Raw genomic sequence first — 23,255 nt, forward strand, 5'->3', positions numbered from 1 at the left:
CCATCCCATCCACTACCATTGCTCATTTTATGACGCTGATACAAGCCTTTTCCCTCACTGTCAAAGTTGAGATTCTGGCATGAACTTGCTGTCACAATCATGCGTCATGATCTCAGATAAATTTGACCGTTTAGGGCACTATTCACTAATTTATTTAACATTTATGTAACATGATGATAGATCTAAGGGATAGGAACTGAATATACAACTGAAGTCTCAGCTGTAAAATGTAGCTAAGAATAGAGCTAGTCTGAGGCTAGACTAAAACAGAAAGTGAATATTTAGCACCTTGCTTAACAAAATTTGTGTTATTACTAATAGTAATATTTTTATAACATTAACTTGTGTAATTAAACTCCTTTTTAAATTTTTGTGTCTATTTTGAAGTTGGGGTTAAATTTTTTTGTTCTGTATCAGGAGTATGAAAACATCATTATTTTATCATCTACTGTTTAGCCTCTTTGTGTGTGTGCACGAGTGTTGGGAGGATGCTGTCAATTCACGACAAGTGAAGAAAGTGACATTCTGTATTTCATAAAACTGAGTTAGAGAAAATGACTACGGCAGGAACTGGCATGATTTATTGACATTATTTAAATGATTATAGAAATAGAAGTTTCTTGTTTACTCAATGTGGCTCTTTAAGAGTTATACCGAGAAAAAAAAGCTATAATGGTGGTAGAGTTTGCTACTAGACACTCTAGAATTGTCACTGAAGTGAAGCCTCATTAGGCAAAATGTATTTTACTAAATGTTGCATAGAAGCCTGCATAGATTTCTGAAGCAAACAATATGTGAAACATCATGCTTGCAATTTGTCACTAACTTTCAATCCCATTATTACTCTCCAGTTCTTATATAAGAACATCTGAACACAAAATGACATCATGTAAAATAGATATCGGGACCCTGTGTAAACGGAGTTGGGCGAAAACCTGAAGCAGAGGCTTGGCAAAGGCAGGTGTAGGGGTGGGGGAGGCTCCAGAATCACCTGGAGCAGCTTGCACTGGACTGCCCTGACTTCCCAGGTCCCTTTTAGCACCCAGGGGAGATCCGACAGCCAGTGCCATCTAGCCTCATCTAGGCGTTTCTGGCTAGAGCCGAGTTCCCGTCTACCGAAGCCCACACCCCGGTTTTCCGCAGGGACTCTCGGGTTCAGGGGAGTCACCTCGGGAGCCGACTCTGCAGCCGCGAAGGCGACAGCAAGGAAAACCAGCGGCTCCCATTGTCACCCTAGCAGTTCAGCGGCGTCCCCTCCCCACGGTGGCAGGGGTGGGTGAGCTACCGTACCCTCCTCCACTACCTCGGCTGTCGGTTCAACTGGTGGGGCGGCCCGTCGCAATACCGCGTCTCCTGGGAGGCCACTGGGAGCCATGCCCCTGCCGCCGCACCTGACTGACTGACTAAACGACCCCCAGGCTCAGTCCGACTTCAGTCTCGAGCCTCCTAGGTCGCCAGCACCTCAGGCGCCACCGCACACGCCCTCCCGGCGCGGGTCTGGCCGAGGGCGGCCCCGGGGGCGGGAAGGGGAGAGCGGGGAGCTGCCCGCACCTGGCCGCCTGTCTGGCAGAACTCCGGCCGCGGGCGCGCGCTGGCACACGCACGCGCTCACGCCCGGCGCGCCGGCTGTCGGGCTTGGGGGCGGGACCGCGCGGCGGCGAGCGGGCGGGGGGCTCGTGGAGCGCGCGCCCCGCACCCGAGGGCTGCGGAGAGATATTTTGGGTGGCAGGAGGCCCCTCGTCATTTCCGCCGGGCGGCTCGTCGTGCCGGGGGCTCCACTCCCGCGCGCCAAGGCGAGCGAGCGGGCAAGTTGGCTGCGGCGCTGCGCCGGCGCCTCCTGCCTTCTCCCGCCGCGGCGACCCTCGGCGGCTCGAGCCGTGAACTGAAGCCCCGCGGGGACGCACACCCGGGGCTGAGCGGCGGAGGCTGCAGCAGCAGCCGCCGCCAGTGCTGGGACCGAGCCGACCCCAGCGCCTTTTCCCCGGCCGGCCGTCGCCGCTCCCACCCACCGCGCTCGCTCGCTCGCCTCCGACGCTCCAGCCTCGGGACCGCCACACAAAAGCCACCCTCTCCGAGCCGCCACCCCGGGAGCCTGCGGCCGGCCACCGACCCCACCTGAGGGTGCCTCGGGCTGCGGACTTCGCTTTCTGTCCGAGCTCCGCGTCCCACGCGGCACTGACCCCCGCCACCCATGGCTCTGATCATGGAACCGGTGAGCAAATGGTCTCCGAGTCAAGTAGTGGACTGGATGAAAGGTAATGCCCTCTGTGGGGAAGGCGAGGCGACCCTGGGGGCACAGGGTCCCGGTACGAGGGAGGGACGCCCGCTAGGGCACAACCCGTTTCTGGGAGCTTCCAACCGACTGCTAGCGGTCCTCCCTGGGGATGGACAGGGGTCCTTGGGGCTCTGGTAGGGGCTTGGGGACCCTGGTCTCCTTTTGTCTTCAGCCCGAGGGGCGAGGGGAGCGAGCGGGCGGCGGGCGCCACCTGGTTGAAGCTGGAAGCAGGGCGGTGGAATCCCGGCGCATCATTTTAGCCACTTCCCGCTTCCCTCGACGCCTTCGGGCCAGGAGGACGCGGCGACCCTTGTTTCCCAGCTAAGGGAGGAGCCCTCGGGACCTAATCTCAGGATTGTCCCTTCCCCTGTCCCTTTGTTCCTGGAAACCTGAGGCCCCTTCTAGGTCTCAACCTGCCAAGTGCCTTCCCCAGTGCCAACTCTCCTGGCAACTTTTAAGCCCGCATAATGGGGTCAGAATGCAGTCGCTCGGGTTGGAAACTAGGGACCCCCTTCTCCAGACTAGGCTGAGGATGATTTGGGAAGGGGGCGCGCTACTTTGGGGTGAGGGAAACATGCTTCCCTTGGGACAGCATCCCTGCACATGTAGGTTCCCTCTTGCGCACCCTAGCATATCCTTTGCTTTCCTAGGTTGAGGTATGCGGAGGCTTTAGACCTCTAGCTGCTTCTTGTTAAAGGCTCAACGTCAGGTTTAAAGTGGTGCGCATTCAAGTACTCTCTCCTTTCTTCCATCTTGAAGGCTCCCCCAGCCCGACAATTTCTAATAACCAGTTTCAAACCTTCACCCTCCTTCTAGTCGCAAATGTGGGCTTTTTCTCTAGTCTCTGGGCTTTCCCGTCTCACTATCTCCCTCTGTTGTCTGAGTTGTGGGGCTTGTATGGGATCTCTCCAATCCATCCCCAGACCGAACTCTGAGAAAGGGATGTCTGGCTTGGAATAAAAGATTCTTGAACACGCTTGGAGAATGCTTGAAGTGGTCCCCGAGCACACAAACTTAAGATGCGTAGTCTCCACGCATTATGTCTGAAAATGCCCTTTCCAAAGACGAAGGAGCCCCTTTTCTAAGTCTGGCTTAGCAGCCAGACTTTTTAAGATCTGCGTACTTGAAAAATGGAAGGTGGGTGGTTGATTGGAAGGTATTGAAAGTAATAGGGAGAATCGCAATTCTCCCCTTATTTTCCTCATGCCTTTTCGGACGTTTGCTTATTCTTCTGGATTTCCCTTTATCTGTTTCGCTTCCTTTTTTCCACATATTTGCCCTGCTACTCCTCACTTACTTTGTTTTCTCATCTAATATGTGGGGAAAATGCTTTGTAACTACAAAGCACAGTGTAAATGCAAGTGAATTGAATTAAACCTAATTCATTATTTATCCACTGCCCCCTGTGTGCACTGCATTGGGTGTCATGGGGGTTATAAAGATGACTAAGACAAAGTCCAGCAATGGCTCATCTTTTCTGCTGCGTGTTTTCTTTCCATATTTCCTATTAAAATTCCAGCTTCCTGGATTCCTACTAACACCCCCACAGCCCCAACACACACACACACACACACACACACACAGGCATTTTCTCTCTCCCTCCTCCCCCCCCTCTCTCTCTCACACACACACACACATTCTCTCTCTCCCTCNCTCTCTCTCTCTCTCTCTCTCTCTCTCTCTCTCTCTCTCTCTCTCTCTCTCTCTCTCCTTTCCCCCTCTCTCTCCCTCTCCCTCTCTGCCTTTCTCCCTCCCTTTCTCTCCCTTTTCCCCCCTCAGGAGAAAAAAAAATCTCTTTTCAGTTTCTCAGTCATGGAAGACAGAGTATTCACAGGAAGGAAGAATGCTTAATTAAAACTCTTTCTTTGAATTTGTCTGAAAGGTGAGTTTAGTTTGAGTCTGTTGCTGCCACAGTATTCAGAGAAAAGGAGTCTTGGCTTCATGGGAGTCAGATTACCTCCATGGACTGCCTTCTAGAAATTGCCATGATGCCTGTACCGAGTGCTGCATACTCCATCTGCTTTACCTCCCACCCAGTTGCAGTCTCGCGTTTTCCCTTCTCCCCACCGTCTTAGGTCCCCGGAAGCAAGCCCACCAGGCCAGATGATGTACGTAATCTGACACACATTATCAGCTTTCCAGTACACTGGTCCTTTCAAACGCTCTCCAGTGCAAACTGCCGTTTCTCTGCACTTTGGTAAAGACTATTTGCTGGAATTTTAAGTTTACATATTTAAGTTGAATAACTTGTTTGGGTACTTGTTGGTGACATATTTTTCAGCTACCTGAAAAAAAACCTTAGGTAAGTGTAGGAGCCAGCCACAGTAGGAGCCAGCCAGGGTAACCAAAGGTAGAATTTGCATGCTTTTGTATAACAAAAGACTGGATGACAGTGGGCGAGCAGTTGCTTTAATTACCAAACCGCTTATTGTTCAAATTTCTGTGATAGTCTATAAATTTGAGATTCTATCAGAAAAGATTTTTTAAAATAGTTGAGGGAAATGAGCATTTCCTCAACTTGCCCCTTCTACTGTTGTTACCTTAGTTGATTTTCTCTACTATTTTTTCCACCAGAAAACTTTAACGAAAGACAAAAATAGTTTTCACACTTTCCTCAGTTGCAGAAATGTTTAAAAGCCAACTGCTAATTGAGCCTGTAGCTTTGAAATGATTGAACCTTGCTTAATGCCTTTTCTATGTAGTGTTATAAAGCCAGTACTAAAAAGCATGAGCAACACTTTGTTGTTGTTGTTGTTTGAAAAAGAATCTCAAATAGCACAGGCTGGTCTTGAACTCTGTGTACCTAAGCATGACCTTGCATTTCTGATCCCGCTTTTACCACTGCCCCAGAACTGGGATTACAGGCATTACTTAAGGTGAAGCTTAGGTCTCTCTTCACGTTAGGGAAGCATCAAGTGAGCTAAATCCTCAGGCCCTAAAAAAAAAAAAAAAAAAAAAAAAAAAAAAAAAAAAAAAAAAAAACGGTAAGACTTTTGAATAATGGCAAGATCCTGGGAGTTCTTCAGAGTGTATTCCTTCTGTGACAGCTTTATCCTCCTTAATGCTTGTAGCTTTCAACTGGTCACAATCATAGCTACTTATACTGTGTTAGTCAGGCACATACTTCATATTTTTCCAGGACTTTATTTATTTATTAAGCAGGGGGAAAGTACCAATAGATTTATAGAAATTATATAGAAACTAAGTCATCAAAGAAGGAAACGAAGGAGAAAAATAACTTTATTGAGCTTTCACAGCATGTGTTCAGATTGTTTTATGAAGGACCATTAACGCGACAATTCATTTTGATCTATTATTTTTATTTAAATGTATTTGAAGTTGATGCCAATATAAAATGTATATATTAATTTTTAGCAAAGATGTAAGTTGCTTATTCACTCTTTGTAAGTATAGTGCTGGTCAGTTTTTCTGCTGGCAATGAATATTTGATATAGCACATTGTCATTTTTGCAGGAAATGCACAAGGCATGATCTACTTAGGAGACTTCTATTCCAGATTATTTTTATAGTACTTCCTGATATTTGGTGATAGCTCATAAACTTTTACATTACCTAAAAATTAAGTTTATAAAATTGCTGTTGGAGAAAATCAATATATTCGTCCCCTTTATTAGCACTTGAAACCAACCTTCTTCAATTGGAAAGTACGTTCAATTATCTTAGAGTTTTGACAAATTAAGTCTTAAAACAGACATTTTCAGCATCAACAAAGGCAAGCAAGTTACCGAGAAAAGTCATAAACAACAAAATAAACCAATATCTTTCTAATTTGTTGTTGAATCTGTTAATCTAGAATGTTATTTTCCAGTTCCTGTTTATTTGACAATCCTAGAAAGCCTCATAATCTATAGTCACATGAGTCCCTGTTTTCTTTATTTTTTTCTCGCTAAAACATAACAAAAATCTCTGAACACTTCAGTGTTCCTCTTATTAATTTTATTATTAAATTTCCTTGTCCATCTTATACCAAGTAATTCCACTCTCCCTTTCATAACTTTTTGAGCTTTGAGACTAATGCAAAATATCCATATGGCCAAGATAATTATTTTCTAGGACTATTTCCCTTTATGATATTCTTCTAGTGAGCTTTAATCGCTTTCTGGGTTAAATAAAATGGCTATCATCTTCAGAGCAAAGCAGAAGGCCCCCTTTGCTGGTCTTTTCTTATGATTTCTGGGACTTAATTTCACAGCATTTATAATTGCCAAAATAATCTAAAATTTTAAGATAGTCTTTAACCTATCCTACAATCAATTGCTCTATTCTTTCTTGATCATAATAAAACATTTTGTTCGAGAACTAGTCCCTGACTTCTGGTTTCTATGCTGATGACTCAGCCATCTTGAGCATAGAAAATGAAATTATTTTAGGTATTAAAAAACCCAAGCTTAATGTTATGCATGCAATCCTATAATAGAGGGAAATGTAGTGATTGCATGATGTCTATTCAGTATAAATGTGAAGTGATGTAGAGGAGACTATATCTGATAAGACAGAAATTTTGGCAGGTGATTAATAATTCTTTTTTCCCCTCATAGGACATCAAAGCTTAGGTTGAAATGCATCTTAATTGTATAAAGGAAATTATCAACCCTTTAATTTAAATTGAATTGAAGGAAAGAAGCTAGAAACATTTATGGCAAGAACTCAAAACTGTACACGCTGTAAGGAAAAGATGTTAAACTGAATTGATCACATTGGTTATATTACTTTTAAAATATTGATCCTTTTTTCAAATTCAAGGTAATTGGATAGGTACAGCAATCCGCTTTGGATTTGACAGTTTTGCTTTTTTTTTTTCTAATGGGAATTCTTATAATTTTATGTAAGAAAAAAGACGTTTACCGTCTGATAGGTGTAGTCCACAAGTAACATTTGATTTATATTGTCATTGACATTTGATTTCTAACGTTCACAAATTTAGTCATGATTAGAAAGAAAGCAACTAACTGTATGACTATAATCTGCTCCTTGGATATTATTTACTGAGTACATCTACATGGAAAGAGTTTTAATGAGTTAAAAGAATAGTCTCTGCTTTAAAGAAATTATCTCTGTCAGTGACAACAATGTTATTATAAAAAAAAAAACCTATTCAGGATAAAGATAGGAACAAACCAGTACACATAGTTTAAAAGTTTGTGTTATCCATGCAAACACCAATTAAAAGAGATGATAGGTTTGTGAACCAAGAAGGGCTATAAGAAGAAGATGGGGTTTTAGCAACTATTTGAACTATTTAATTAAGGTGTGTTCTAAAAGAAATGTATCTTAATGTAGGAGGCATATCAAGAGATTGTGGAGAAGCAATAGGGGGTGTTAACTGAAAGTGTTTATCTGGATTTGTCTGGTTGAAGTGGGAAAGTGGGCAGGAGAGGCACAGTGAGGGAGGAGTGTGAGTAGGTGACAAAAAGTACAAGAACAAATCTGCATATGAGAAAGACAATAAAACTCTCATCGTGTCCTGAGTTTAAATAAATACCACACTATAAAACTTTGACTGCCAAAACTCAGCCCACAAAGAATGTGTATTGAATTGGTACAGCTGTTTCAAATCTGTTTCTGAGGAATAATCTGGAAATAATGTTAAAGTAGTTATTTTGAAGATTAATTACATCATTAACATAGTGTTGGATATTTAGAATTTTACTGATCCAAATTCTTATGTGAGAAACTAAACTAGGCTTTTGGTTATTAATACTGTTCTTCAAGCAATGATAAATTATCATTTTCATTTATAGCACTGCAACCTCGGATTAGGTCTTAATTTGTTCCTAATAACTTTTAACTTTCAGCGCAACTTCTTTACAGTACTTGACACGCCAGACTATTTTGAAAGATACAATGTTCGTTTCTGTAAGCGTAATAGAAGGATAGCATATCAAAGTAATTTAAAGAGGGCAATAGAGAGCAAGTGATTTGGAAAATTGGAATGTAAAATTTTTTTCGTGACTTTTATAGTTGTCTAGTGTCTGAAAACGGGAAGTATAGTTTTTAATGTGGAATCATTCTGTTGTATAACATTCAGTGAGTGAACCCCATTTTTGTGAATAGCATAGGTCTCTGCTTGGAAATGGGGTATTTCTCTGACTGTGAAAGGCAAGTGATCAAAAGCTGAATAGCTCATTTTTGTTGACAGAACTTAAATATTATTTTAAATTAAAACAAATATGAGTTTTACATCCATGATGCAGAAAGCAAAATTGGTATGATTTCAGGAATTTTGGGCTTTCAGTAGGATGTTTAAAGCTGCATCCCCCCAGCCCTCCTAGGGCTAGCAGTACACGCTTCAGCAATTATGGCGACATCAGCGGAAAGCTTGACAAGTGCTAGTTGGCTTTAAAAAAGGTAAATTTAATGGACTATGTATTTGTCTTTTTTTACTATCATTACAAAGGGCAAATTTTTGACTTTGTCTCTTAAGAGCATGGTATTTTTTGCATCTTAATTTTGTGTGATCAATAAACCTACAGCCACAATGAACTCCTTAAGAATGATTCTTAGCAGATCATAACTTCTTACTTCTTGTCCCCCCCCACACACTTTAAATGACTTTTCACTGTTTTAGGCTAAAGGTCAAAGTCCTTGACGTGCTCTAAGACACCCTTTGGTTTCATTACTGCCTGTGAGGTAAGCCTCATGTCAGACAGTAGCTACACTGGGTTCCTCAGTCCTTTTGGTTTGCCCACCACTTGGCCTTTGTGCTTTATATATACTTTCCTCTTTTTTTCCCTTTAGTCTATTATTCCTTCAGGTCTCAAGCTTTTCCTCCTGCACATCAGAAAAGTCTTCCCATCTTCCGCGAATCTCATAAAAATTGTTAGTTGTACGTTACTGTTCTGCAGCCTGTATCTCCTGTGTCCCATTTACCAATTGTTTTATCATTCATTCATATGATTATTTAACTAACGTCTAGCTGCTCTACTAAACAAAGACAGGAACCCCATATGTTTTATGTAACAATGTATGAAATAGAATGTGGTCATATATACAGTCACAAAATATTTGTTGAGTGAAGGAATAAATCAATTTATTTTCAGATTACTGGTCTATCGACAAATCTGCTTTCCTAAATGACAATGCATGCACATAAAGTCCCTTATAGTGCTTTAAAGTATACTTCGTTGCCAGCGTGCATGCTATATGCCAGAATACAGACTAAGGTAGGGTTGTCATATTTCTTAGTTGTCTTGGCTTTACCCAGTTCAAAGTCCTAAATCATGGTTTAGACTTGTTTTGTTAAGAAATATTAATTTCAGTGAGTTAATGAATGGCACTGGTACTTATGAAATAGCTATTATAAATATGATACAAATATTTTCTAATTTAAGTATACTAGCACCATATACAACTATAAACAAAAAGTTAGTTTAAAAATAGAAGCATACCTTTTCTAAACATTTATTTTTCTTTATCCAAATATCCTGATTATTTCACCATTTTATATTTCAGAAAAAAACTATATTTGAGAGTATATGGGAGACTGGTATTGATAGAAAGCCTTGGGCTTTTTAATTTCCATGTAAGTGTTTAATAAAAGCTTATACAAGAAAGTTAAATGTATTTTTTCCAATGGCGAAAATAAAATTGACTTAATTAAGTAAATAATTGGAGAAATACCTCCTTTTAAAGAAATATTATCATCATTATTTTTAATGAGGAACTTACATTTTACTATTAGGAATTAAAATACTTAAGATACTTTTAAATTCTTTTTTTGTAATTTTATATCTTTCCTCCTTTCTTTGATAAAAATAATTTTAATAATTTAAATTACATATAAGTTTGTTTTGCCGAGCTTTTGGAGGTTATTTTGTAAGAATATATATGGAAGACTCAGTATGAAGTATAGCTTGTTGAATGAATGTACCCCATGTAGATTTTTTGAGAGTTACATGTTACTAAATAAATACTCCTAGAGAGTTTCTTAATAAAGTATTTGTCCTCTCAATTTAAAGTTGGTAATGCATGTTATTTTAAGTGAAGTCTTCAGACCTTAACATAGCCATGCTGATTTTTTTTACATTTTATTGAAAAAAGTTATATTCTGATCATCCTTTCCCATCTCTCAATTCTTCTCAGTTCTTCCTTACCTTCCCAACCACCCAGCTCCATGCTCTTTTTTTTCTCTCTTTCTTTAGAAAACCAGGCAAACACACAAAGAACCAAACCAGAATTTTAAAAAAAAACAACAACAACAAAGTAAAAACCACAAGAAACACCCACATATACCCTAAACAACAAAAAACAAAACCTATAAAAACACAAAATCAGAAACCATAATGGACAAGCAGAAGACCAGTAAGACAAAAAAAAAAAAATTACCCCAACATAAAATGTCTACAAAAACACTAATGAATTCATTTGTGTTGGGTATGTGGACTACCGTTAAGTGTGGTTAATATACCCAGTGAGACCCCATTGAAGAAAACTAATGTTTTTCTTTTGCAAGCAGATATCAGTTGCAGATTGCTTCCTGATTAGGGATGGGAGATCATGTATGCCTCCCTGTCTCTGAGCTGAGACTGCATTTGCCTTGAACCTGTGCAGGCCCCATGTGTGCTGCCTCAGTCTCTGTGAGTTCATATATTGCATCGATCCTGCTGTATCTGGGTGAACTGTTTCTTTGGAGTCCTCCACAATATCCTAGATAATGTTATAGAATTATTATTTGCACTTGTATCCTGATTTTACTTACAAGCAAATATTCATTCTCTATGGTGGAAATTTTAAAACTTTAAAGATATATTTAATTTCCTTTTTGATTTTAATTTAAATTATAATAACCCTAATGTAACTTTGCATTGCCTTCTTCATTTAATTTGAAGATTTACCAATACTTATATCAATTCATTAAAAATTTAAATTAAGAAGACTTTATGTTCATCTGTAGAATATTTTAGCACGATTTAAAATTTTTCAGAAGCTAAGCTGTATTAAGTAAACTAAAACTTTAATATTAACATATATGAAATATTTGTCAAGTATTATACATGTCCATTATATATTTACTTGACATTAATGTTCTTAGACATTAGTCTTGTCTGATTGAATTATATAATCTTTAGATACAGTGATATATAAGAAGACATTATATTATACTAGTTGCCTTTTCAAATATTTCAATATCCTATTTTCTTCCTTACTTGAACTTTTTATTTTGTTTCTTAAACATCTGTTATTTCAAAGCAAGTCTACAACATGTTTTCCCAAGTTGTACCTACAAATCAACAGAAGGCTGGCTTAAATCCTGGATCTTACTGGTTTATTTCCTTTTTTTAATTGTGCTATTTATTTTAAGGGGCAGTAGCATTAGCTCTTCCATTTATATTTAAGTGAACAAAAGATTACTTATTTTATCATGATTTGTTAATCTTCTTGATTTCTACTCATTAGGAAGTACTAGAGATATGGTTTTCATATATCATTACTATTACTTAATATTTATTAATATTTAATGATAGATAAGGTTTTGCAGAATGAGCTTATTTATTTTTTATTCCCAGTTTGTAAACAAACTGAAAATGTGGAGAGTCATACTTTTACCACATTGTTTAGCAAAGATTATCATAAAATTCACTTTCTAATAGCATGGTTATAATATAATTGATAAAGCTTTTAAATAGTAGCTTTAAATCTGAATGGTTAATTTAAAGAATCTCTTTGTTAAATTTTTATGTGTACTATATGTATGTGTAGAAGTTACTTCTTATACTGTATATTTTCTTCAACTATTTGCATTATTTTTTAAAAAATTAACAGTACTGGATATTTGTGATTTTTTTCCCCTCCTTTCAGTGCAGAAAATTTGTGTTTTAATTTCACATGATTGATTTGCATCTTAGTTTCCAACATGGGCCATGACGGTATTAAATACATACAAAATACAAAATGTATAATATCAGCTCATTTTGCTCAAAATATAGAAATTCGGTAATCCCATTGCTAACTTTTAATACTTCTAGAACTTAAATAAAAATCACATTTCATATGGCGTAAAGCCTATATGACAATGGTTCTCAGTCTGTGGGTTGTGACCCCTTTGAGGCTGAACAACCCTTTCAAAAGGGTCAAATATCAGATATTCTATATAGCAGATATTCACATTACAAGTCATAACAGTAGCAAAACTATAGTTATGAAGTAGCAACAAAATAATTTTATGGTTGGGGATCACTACATCATGAGGAACTGTATTAAAAAGTCGCAGTGTTAGGAAGGTTGAGAACCACTACTATATAGTATGGCATAGAAAGGTGTTTTCTCTCTGTTCCCTCCATATTGGTGGCGGGATAAGCTTTGTGGCAGTCTTTGGGAGTGGTTCAAGCCTTTCTTATTGAGAAGCATGCTCACTTGCCTCTATGCTATCAGAACAGATGCTATCATTTGGATGTTAAATTGCTACATAGACTCCTGTGTACGATTAATTTTGCTTTTCAGTTTGTCTATAGGTATAATGCTTTGAGTTTGTTTGTGCTAAAAACTTGTTTCTTGAGGTTACATTTATTTGGACTTCAGTTGAAGATTGCTTTTGACAGATGACAAAAGTGTTTGCCGATAAAAGCCATACATAATACCTACAAAATTGGAAAGAAATTGTTTGACCTGAAAAAATAGTGTTTTCAAGCATCGTATTTTCCAGGAGACATTTTCACACTGCAAATATCATAGTTAGAACTAGCTTGTGGTTTTAGGTCAAATTATAGCTTATTTGGACTGACAGATTCTTTTTAATATTTTGAAGTATTTTGCAAACACTATATAGTATAACTTGGTTCTCATTTGCCAAGCCTATAAATGTCTTAGGAACTTTACATTTAATATTAGTAATCCTAAAAAATGAGATAAGGGAGCCAGTAGAGGGCAGGGTAAAGACACCTGCTCTCAAGCTTGCCAACCTGAATTTCCCCCGGACAAAGTGTCTCTTTGAAGATTTTATTCATTGTGATCCTATAGATCTTAAGCCCTTACATATCTAGAGATGTTAATTGGTTCCTTAAAATTGTTTTCTTTGAAAAATATTAGGAATCCAAATTATGATATGTGGTGGTTTAGTGAATCAGTAAAGTAATTTAAACACTAAAGAAAATTTAATGTAATCAAAAATTATAAAATAAATAAAATTTGAAGTGATCAAGATAAGGTAGTTGTTTGACCAGTGAATTACCTATAAAATGCTAATGAAAGGTATAGTATATATTTATTAGGTATAATGTTTTTAAAGGTGTAGTTTATTTAAGGTAATGCATATAATTTGTATATAATTTTATATATGTATTAAACGTGTATTCTGATATGTCTGAGGCAACCTAAGTAGAATTTTTTCAGAGTTAAAACAAGATGATGCTTTGTATTTCTCCATTTTTTTTTCATTAGTAGAATTCAGATAATATTAGAATCGAATTTTTAAACAAATGAAAAGAACTTAATTTAGGCAGACAGTGGTAGCGCACTCAAGCGGTAAGGGCAAGTGGATCCCCGTAAGTTCAAGGCTAGCTTGGTTCACAGAGTGAGTTCCAGGACAGCCAGGACTACACAGAGAGATTCTGTCCCCCCCCCCAAAAAATGAAAAAGCAAAACAAAAAAGAAACAAAACTTAACTTGTTATATTGGGAATAATTAATTTCAAATCTCTCTGTAGTTAATGAAATAATCACAATACTCTGACAATTGTTTTGAAGTTTATTTGGCCTTGTCCACTTGATATAAAAACACATATTTTTTCCTCCTACAGTATACATTACTTTTTATAATTCTTTTCAGTCACTTTTCATAATATAGTTGTTGATATCTATATTTAAAAGAATTCTGGTAAGAGAAAGACCTGAATGCAATAATATTGTAGATCTCTATCTAAATTAATTTTTGTATATTTCTGATTTGTATTTAAATGCAGTGGTTTCTTATGTTTGTTACTTTGAGATGAGGCTATTTTGCCAGAAAATTATTTTATTTATACTGAAAACTAGTGCACATGCATACACACGCATAGACATGCAGATACACACACACAAACAGAGAGAGAGAGAGAGAGAGAGAGAGAGAGAGAGAGAGAGAGAAAATAAATATAATGAAATAACAGGGAAATTTATTTCTTAATTTGTTTTTGTTTGTTTGTTTTGCTTTTCTGAGAATCGGTTTCTCTGTGTAGCTCTGGCTGTCGTGGAACTCACTCTGTAGATCAGGCTGGCCTCAAGCTCACAGAGATCCATCTGCCTCCCAAGTGTCGGGATTAAAGGTGTGCCCACTTTGGCATCCTTAATTTTTAGTCAGTGATTAATTAGCCAAGTTTATAGTTTCATAAATGTTAGAGTTTTCTAAAGACATTTTCTTTATTTAGCTTTCAAGTACATAAACACATTATTATCTACCTTATTCTTTCCCCCATATCAGATTTTTTGGATCCAACACTTTTTACATATCCATCTATCTATCTATCTATCTATCTATCTATCTATCTATCTATCCTGAAATAATAGTCATAGGAGGTTCCCATACTTACATGATTTTAATTTAAAAAATCAATACAATGGAATCTTAGTATAGTGGTATGTATCTGTATTCTTAGCTATTTAGAAGACTGAGGCAGAAGGATTGCTTCAGTCCAGGAGTTTGAAATCAGCCTCCATAACATTGTAAGACTCCATCTCAAGAAAATCAGTATAATGCCCTATTATAATAAAAAAGAGTGTTTATGATAAAAATAAGATGGATTTCTCTGTGTGGAAACTCAGTTTTAACTATGTGTCCTCGTTTACTTTCTATTATTATGATGAAAACCATGGCTAAAAGCAACATGAGGAGAAAAGGTTTGATCGTCTTCCGCTTCCACATCACAGCCCATCATTGAGGAAAGGCGGAGCGGGAACTCAAGCAGAGGGGCAACCGGGAGGCAAGAACTGAGCTGAGACCACAGCGGAGTGCTGCTCACTGGCTTATCTCCAAACTCATGTTCACTAATTTTTCTTAGACCGCGCAGGACACACATACCCAGAAGTGATACTGCTCACAGTGGGCTGTGCTCTTCCACATCAACCATGAATCAAGAAAATTCACCATAGACTAGCCTATAGGCCAGTCAGATGGAGGCCTTTGTTCAATTGACGTTCCTCTTCCCAGACAAATTAACAAAACAAAAACAAACAAACACAAACAGCTAACTAGCACACTACGGGAAAAATTGCTAATTTTTTGCCAACATATATTGAATATATCTGGATTTAAAAGAAGCATTAGAAGATATAAAATCATTCAGTATAATATGTATCAGGAAGCAGCAAAGGAGATGGTAGAGCAATACGAATATTAGGAGAAATAGTGACAGGACAGGCTCATTTGATATGTCATTCTAACTATAAGGTACTGGTACTTAATATTTGAACTCCTTGATCGTGGTTGTTGATGATAACTTGTTTCCACTTAGGAGAGTGTAGGAAGAGGGAAACGTAATTTTATAGAAGCCTGGCAATTTCTTTCTCAGCCAGGTGATCAAACTTAGCATCTCTATGCAATTTTATGTCATATGCCCTTGATAAAGTATGATGAGGACAATTATATGTGGTCTCTTCTCTCAAACCTATAATCCAATTCTAACTATAAAAATGAAACTTTAGAAAACCCAAATGTAAGGATATTTTAAGAACTATCTGACTAATACTCTTCAACCTTATCAAGATCGTCAAACACCAAGTAAATAGAAACAGACTGGAAGAATCTAAAGAGATATAGGGATAAATTGTTACTATGGTATACTGGATACTATTCTCGAAGATAATAACATATTAGGAAAAAAATTCAATGGCAAAAATGTGAAGTTCAATAACAAAATACCAATACTAACTCTATCTGCACTATAGGGATATGAGCTATTAGTAGGAGAATTTGGGTGGAAGGTACATAGGAACTGGAAACTATCAGTCTATTTTTCCAGCTTCTCTGTGAACCTTAAACTATGTTGAAATTAAAAATTTAAATAAGTATCATATATAGCATCCTTTTAATTTTTGTTATTTTAAGCGATAGTCTCATGAGAAATAGTTTTTTACATATCTCACTAGAATTATAAATACTAAATATTTACAAAGAAAAATATCACTTGGGATAAAGGTTTTCATTATGAAGGTTTGTTTCAAATATCAGTAACCCAACCTCTGTGATAACCTCACATTTTAACCTTAGGAATATATACTGCAGTGGTTTGCAAAGTACTTTTTTCAAAAGAATGCTGTGTCTGGTTACCATTCTACTGAAATTAACATCTTACCTGATCAACTTTTTTTTTTGAAATATAACTATTTTAATACTTAATTCCTGCAATTTTAACTAAGAATTTCTTTGTTTTCTAGTTTGCTGATAGGAAAATTCTAAAGAAAAAAACAAGCTCTTGTTATAGTACGTACAACCAAGAGCTTAATTTATTAACTCAAATATAATCAACACAATTTGAACTTGTTGATGGTTTTGTTAGTAACCTCTCTCTGTAAAAGCATGCGGTTCTGTTGACACTGAGAACTGATATGGATGTGTTAGAATTGCCCCCTGGTTTACTGCTAAACATTCTGGACTTCGTGCTCTGTGAATACCACACTAAATTTATGCATTAATGTCTTCTTTGTGAAGCATTCTGCCTTTGAACAAAGTTTTTTTTAACTATGATCTCAAGAATGAAGGAGAGTTTGCTTTGTTTGAAATCTGGTTTTTGTAAGCTTTGTATTTAAAGAAACCTGCAAAAGAAAAAAAAATGCATGAATATCAAAAGTTTTAAAATATTTGAACATGGTAGGTGACTGGAAATGATTGGTTTTTATAGATAAAATGGAAATAATGAAAATATGCTTTATAGATAATTCAGAATAACAGTTAGTCAAAATGACTAAGTTTGGTGGAAAAAAATGGAATAACATTTTGACAGTGGAAAAATAGTTTATTACAATATAATATTTTAGATGTTTTTTAGGAAAACTGAATTTAATATATTCTAACTTATAAGTTATTTACTTAATCTCAGTAACATGAGCTTGCCCTAAGATGTGGTATACAAAAGCAATTATGTTGATTTTTAAAATTTATCTGCAAGGTGGATTTCAAAAGAATGCTGGCTCTCTCTTTTGGAAAGCCTTTTTTTTTACTAGCTTTTGTCATCTATATAATCAATATATTTTGAATATTTTTGTTTAATCTTTAATAATTTTATGCACACCAATATATACAGTATATTTTTATCATGCCCACTTATTTCTCTAACAGTTTTATTGGAACAGTTATCTTCAAATTACTTTTTGAGTCAGTTGATCATTTAATCAGTTCAGCTAATGAATAGAATGTTATATCCCACTGATTCTGCAAAGAAACTCAATCCAAAGGTCCTATGGCATTGACGCTGATGGCATTGTCATCATTGGCTAAGTTTACAGAATTAATTTAGACCTCCTCTTAGTAGGAGACCCTACATAGAAAGATTCTTCAGTGCTTCCCAGTTTTATTTTATTAAAAGTTTCATGATCATTGCAATTTTACTTCTGATTTTGATAGAATATTAACTATTAGAATTTTATCATCACAGCTTTATATACATGTAATCATTAAATACTGAGTATATTAAATGTGGTACTTACATGGCACTTATGATCACTAGCCATTTAAGTAATAACAACTTATTGACTTTTCATAGAAAACAGTCAATTTTAAGAAAAAAAAAAACATTTTTTTCCTGATCTTGAATCACTGAAAACAAGAGAGAATGACTGGTAAAAAAATTACTTTTTCTCATTCATGTATTAAAAGTGGTATTTGGATGGAGGACATTAAGACAGCAAATTAGTTCCCATGTTGTACAAAATGGTGGTTAGAAAGTTTACTAAAGATCCTATGCTAGTATTTAATTTCTTTTATTACTAGCAGTTTTGCTTTTCTCCTTAAGCATGACTTCCATTTGTGTTTTCCTTGGTAAAATGGCTTCTTCTTTCTTGACATTAGCATATATTATATAAATAAAGTTAATTCACATATATAATTCAGAGGAATTTTAACTGTAGAAGTTAAGAGCTTTCTTTTAGTCAGTCTAATAGTATTGACTTTAAATATTTGGGAAACAATGCTCTCTTGATTTTTTTTGTTAGTTCTATTTGATATTGATATGCTTCTAATTGATAGTATGCAGTATTTTATACTTTATTTCAAACTTAAGGATATTTTAGATTTTCTCAGCAGGAATGGTTGATGTATTTAGGTTTAGTTTTAAAGCAGTGGTTCTCAACCTGTGGATCATGACTAATACAATTACAGTTATGAAGAAGCAATGAAACAATTTTATGTTTGGAGGTCACCACACCATGAGGAACTTCATTAAAGTTTCACAACATTAGGAAAGTTCAGAACCACTGGTTTAAAGCAAGTGATTTAAAAAAGCGAACAACCATGAGATCATATGGTTGCGAAGCTGTATTTTTATGCCATAAACAATGGTAAATACTTTGGATTTCTGACTTCCTTTCCTATAAAATGATTCTGAACAACGAATATACTATTCTTTAAAGTTCTAAGTCTGTGATCCTAAACTTACTCATCCATGCCCACATTTGATTTAATGACCCCCAGAGATAATGATTCTTTTGCATTTCCATATCAATTATATTCTGATGCCTAATACCAAGAACAAAACTAAATGAGCATTGCGTGAACATTTTCTGTGTAACAAAAGCAGTGTCGTCTTCATGTTTAAGGTAGATCTGAATCACCCTCTACCCGTGTGGGTTTCCTATTAGCAAATGATTGGGACATTCCTGAGAATTAGATTATAAATAATTCTCCCTTTTCTTTTCAAAAAGATTATTTTAAATTTTTTTACATTTATTCATTTGTCTATTTAGTGTGTGTGTGTGTGTGTGTGTGTGTGTGTGTGTGTGTGTGTGTGCTTACACCAAGGTACCTATGTGGATGTTAGATGACAACATGGAGGAGTCAATGCTTGCCTTTAACCATGAGTATTTCAGGGATGGAATTCCTGCCCTTTGGCTTGGGGTGAATGTCTTTACCCACTAAACCTCCTTGCCAACTCTCCTTGTTTTGTTCCTTTTTGTTATAAGAATGTGCCTTAAAGGGCTGGAAAGATGGTTCAGCCATTAGTTAAAGGCCAGCTATTAGCTAAAGGGTAGACTCACAACCAAAATATGAAGAATCTGCCTTAAATTCTTAAATACAATTCAAACAATATTTTATTAATATTTTCTGAAAATCCCCTGCTTAGTTTCTCACCACACTGACATCTTTGTACTCTGTATAGGCTATTAAAGAAAGCTAGAACAAGGAATAGCTTTTAGAAATCTTTTGTTAATTTGCCATTATAGTACATGTAAAGAACTGAACCTACAAAAGTTAAAGAACTTGTCTAAACTCCCTTATTTTTCTAGTAGTGAAATTAGTATGACAAGGAATCTATAACGTATGAGAGTTCACAAATAGTATCTTCTGTGAATATTTTCATTATGATGAAGACATCTCCATTAGGAACAAAAAGAATGAATTTTCTGATTATTCATGCCAGAGCTAAGAAACATTATTTTCTGTTTGAACTTTGGTTGTCTTTATCCTTCATTTTTTCTTTCTTATCCCCTTCCCTCTCCCAATGAAACTCTTCTTCTCAACAATCCCCCATTTTTGTCTTCCTTTTGTGTGTAATCCACTGAATTTAATTAGTGTTTCTTCCTCAAGTATGATTGGAAGTTATGTACTGGAGTTAAGGCAATATATCAGTGACTACATACATCATTACCAGTAGTACCTTAGTAAAGGAGGAGGTTTTATAGATTCCCCCTGTGACTCATGATAAAATATTGATGGGACTCATCCGTGTGCTGGCCTTGTGTAGATAATCCATAACTTTAGTGCTTTCATGAGAGCAATGGCAATTTCATGTTCAGAAGACATGTTTTTTGCTGAATGTCTTCTCATTCTCTGGCTCATATATTGCCTGTTCCCTCTTTGATGATATTCATTGAACTTTGGAGGGAGTGATAGATCTGTCCCATTTATGTTTTAGCACTCATCACTTATTCTAGACATTTTAGTTACTTAGAGGTTTCTGCAGTAACCACAGTTGGATATAGTAAGAAGCATTTGTAATGAAGGCAGGTTCAGTGTAAATATGGATATTTATAAAGCAGTTTGATAACATGACTATTTAGTAAAGCAATAGTAATATGTAGTAGGAGGCTTCTTGTTCGTTTCCCAGCTGCCCAGACCCAAAATAATCACACAGAAACTGTATTAATTACAACATTGCTTGACCAATAGCTTAGGCTTCTTATTAAGTAACTCATACATCTTATATTAACCCATTTCTATTAATCTATTTATCTTATCTTACCACAAGGTTCGAGGTTTACCAGTAAGGTTCTGGGGCATCTGTCTTATTTGGCAGCTACATGGCATCGCTCTGACTTCTTTCTCCCATCATTTAGTTTAGTTTTCCTGTCTCTCTATTCTGCCCTGCCACAGGCCAAAGCAGTTTCTTTATTAACCAATGATAATACAACATATTCACAGTGTACAGAGGGGAATCTATCAGTAGTAGGCTCAACTTAATGGTCTATTACTTCCTCAGTCATGGGCTCATAATGAGAGTTACAGAACTAGTTATGAGTTCCTTACTTTGGACCTGCCCCCAGATACAATCCATAGTATGTTACTACCAACTATGCCATTGCTGCATTTCATGACATATCTTACTTGGTAAGTCATTATTATAACTCACAGGATTCACTGTTGGGTAAGATTGTTGATGACTTTTCTTTCCCAGTAACCTACTTTCTGGCACTATGAAAGCCAGCCAGCAGGGAAGAAGCTTCCAGTTCAGCTCCAGCATGATTTTAAAACACAGGCAATGATCCTACTCATAGAATACTACCCTCATAAAGAATTGTTTTAGATTTTAACATTATCAAATGTAAAGTTCTAATTCCAAACCCCATTTATAGATAGTGAAGATGCTAGTAACTGCTGATGCAAACTTTTCCAAGTGGTCTTCTGAAATCTGTGTTTTATGGCCCAATGGTTTTAAATATCATTTTCTAAAGCTTTACAGCGGGGTGTTACATAGTTCAGTGTTTCAGAATTAAACATATTTCTAAACACACAGTACTTTCTTGTGTTTGATTAGAGCAGAATCAGTTGTTTGCTATACTGTGTAATCTATTATAACTAATTTACTTTACTAAATTTTTCACTTCAATTATAAGTAATATACTGCACCTAAAATTAATGTGTATGTTTCTTTTATAATACAATTTTGGTTTATATTACATAAATCACCTAGTCATACTACAAGGAATATTAACTGGATTATGTCAAAAATTTATTTGAAAAATCAAGACTAAAAGTTCTTTTCAATTTTTTAGAGAACTGATTATCATAGTATCTTATAAAACTAAATTTTGATAGTACTTTCTTGTATTTGAGGCTTTTGCATACTTTATACTATTCTCGTTCTGGTTTTATTCAGCATCTCAATATCCTAGAGTTAGTTAAAACCTCACCAATTAAAGTAACAGATTTCAAAGAATACTTATTTAAAATTGAGAGTTACTATTATAGTGTGACATCTGCATTTAATAAGACATGTAAATTACATGACCATAGTGAGACTTCTGGTAATTTAAAAAAATAAATACAATGATGCTAAATAAGTAACTATTACTAATAAAAACTTAAAAATATATTAAGATATTTCAAGTTTTCTGTTTGTAGGCCTCTTATTGTGTTCTATCAAGTATTCAATCAGTAGGTGAAAGTGAGTAGTACTTTTTCTTTTCTTTTTTGCTTTGATATGGAAACGTTTTCTTTCTCTACTCAAACACATCATACTTCTATTCCAAGCATCTTTTCTAGCAGCATTTGCTGTCATTTTAGAGCTATTTTCTTTTCCATGTTAATTTTCAGATGTTTTGAAAATTTTCCATCCTGTAATAAAGGTAAACTTTTTAATAATCACTAGAGAATGAACTGCATCACAATATCCAGTTTCTGATTGCAGGTGTCAAAGAGGATCAGTAACACCTTTCCTGCCACCATAAGTAGTGTGGCCACTCCAGGACAGCACTGAGTCATACTGTGAGGGTCAGCAGAAAAATTTCATATCATTGGCAATCCACCTAGTTGTTCCTGTTTCACGACAAATGGTGAACTGAAATGCTTCTTGGCTGTCTTATGTTTTAGGAAAAAAATTAATTTTAATGAGTATAATGACTGAAATCTATCACTTATTTTGAATTAGTAGCTTTAAATTCTTAATTTTCTGCTTTCACAGATTTGTGATTATTTGGTTCGAATTTAAATGATAATCATATATTAAAACTAAGAAACTTAGACAATAGAAATTTAGCAATTGAAACTTGTTTCTGTTTGGAGGGGGAAGGGTTGGTGAAGTTCATTCAAATCCAGGGCCTTGGATATGCTAGGCCAACACTCTGCACCAGGTATCCTGTAACTGCAGTTACAGATGGTTGTGAGCTACCGTGTGGTGCTGGGAATTGAACTTGGGTCCTCTCTGAAAGAGTAGTCAATGATCTTAACTGCTGAGCTAGCTCTCCGGTGATGCTGTTGATTAAATAGTAACTTTGAAAACATTTCCTGAACATAGCATTCTGTAACAATCTTTTCCACATGGGCACATTCTTTTGCTGTTCCTTCTTGTTTCATAAATACAAATATACAAAAGCATTGCATAAAGTATACCAGATTGCAAGGATAACTTAATGGAGAGAACCTGCATACTAAATGGCTAATCTTTCATAGAATTGGCTGTGAACTATAAAAGCCTATATGAGGGTGGATATGCAAGAAGTAAAACAACAAAAAAAAAGTCCACAATGGTTCACTAAAGCATAACTTGAGTAGAAAGGGGAAAATGGATTTTTATTACAGGTTGGAGATCATATGTATTATGCTGAAAAAAATCCCTTAA

General features: G+C 36.3%; 1 protein-coding gene across 5 annotated transcripts in view; it reads left to right on the top strand.

Annotated features, from left to right (window-relative positions):
- Window positions 1–1,771: 1,771 nt before the first annotated feature.
- Window positions 1,772–23,255, top strand: part of Cnksr2 (connector enhancer of kinase suppressor of Ras 2) — a 203,627-nt gene continuing 182,143 nt past the window's right edge. For all 5 annotated transcript variants that reach the window (XM_050164390.1, XM_050164391.1, XM_050164392.1 and 2 more), the window contains exon 1: window positions 1,772–2,255. In XM_050164390.1, the coding sequence (XP_050020347.1) occupies window positions 2,192–2,255 (64 nt within the window). In that variant the 5' untranslated portion in view covers window positions 1,772–2,191. The remainder of the gene's footprint in view (window positions 2,256–23,255) is intronic.

This window comes from Alexandromys fortis, unplaced genomic scaffold (genome assembly GCF_014885135.2).
Source record: "Alexandromys fortis isolate MF-2015 unplaced genomic scaffold, M_Fortis_MF-2015_v1.1 scaffold_147, whole genome shotgun sequence".
NCBI classification, from domain to species: Eukaryota; Metazoa; Chordata; class Mammalia; order Rodentia; family Cricetidae; genus Alexandromys; species Alexandromys fortis.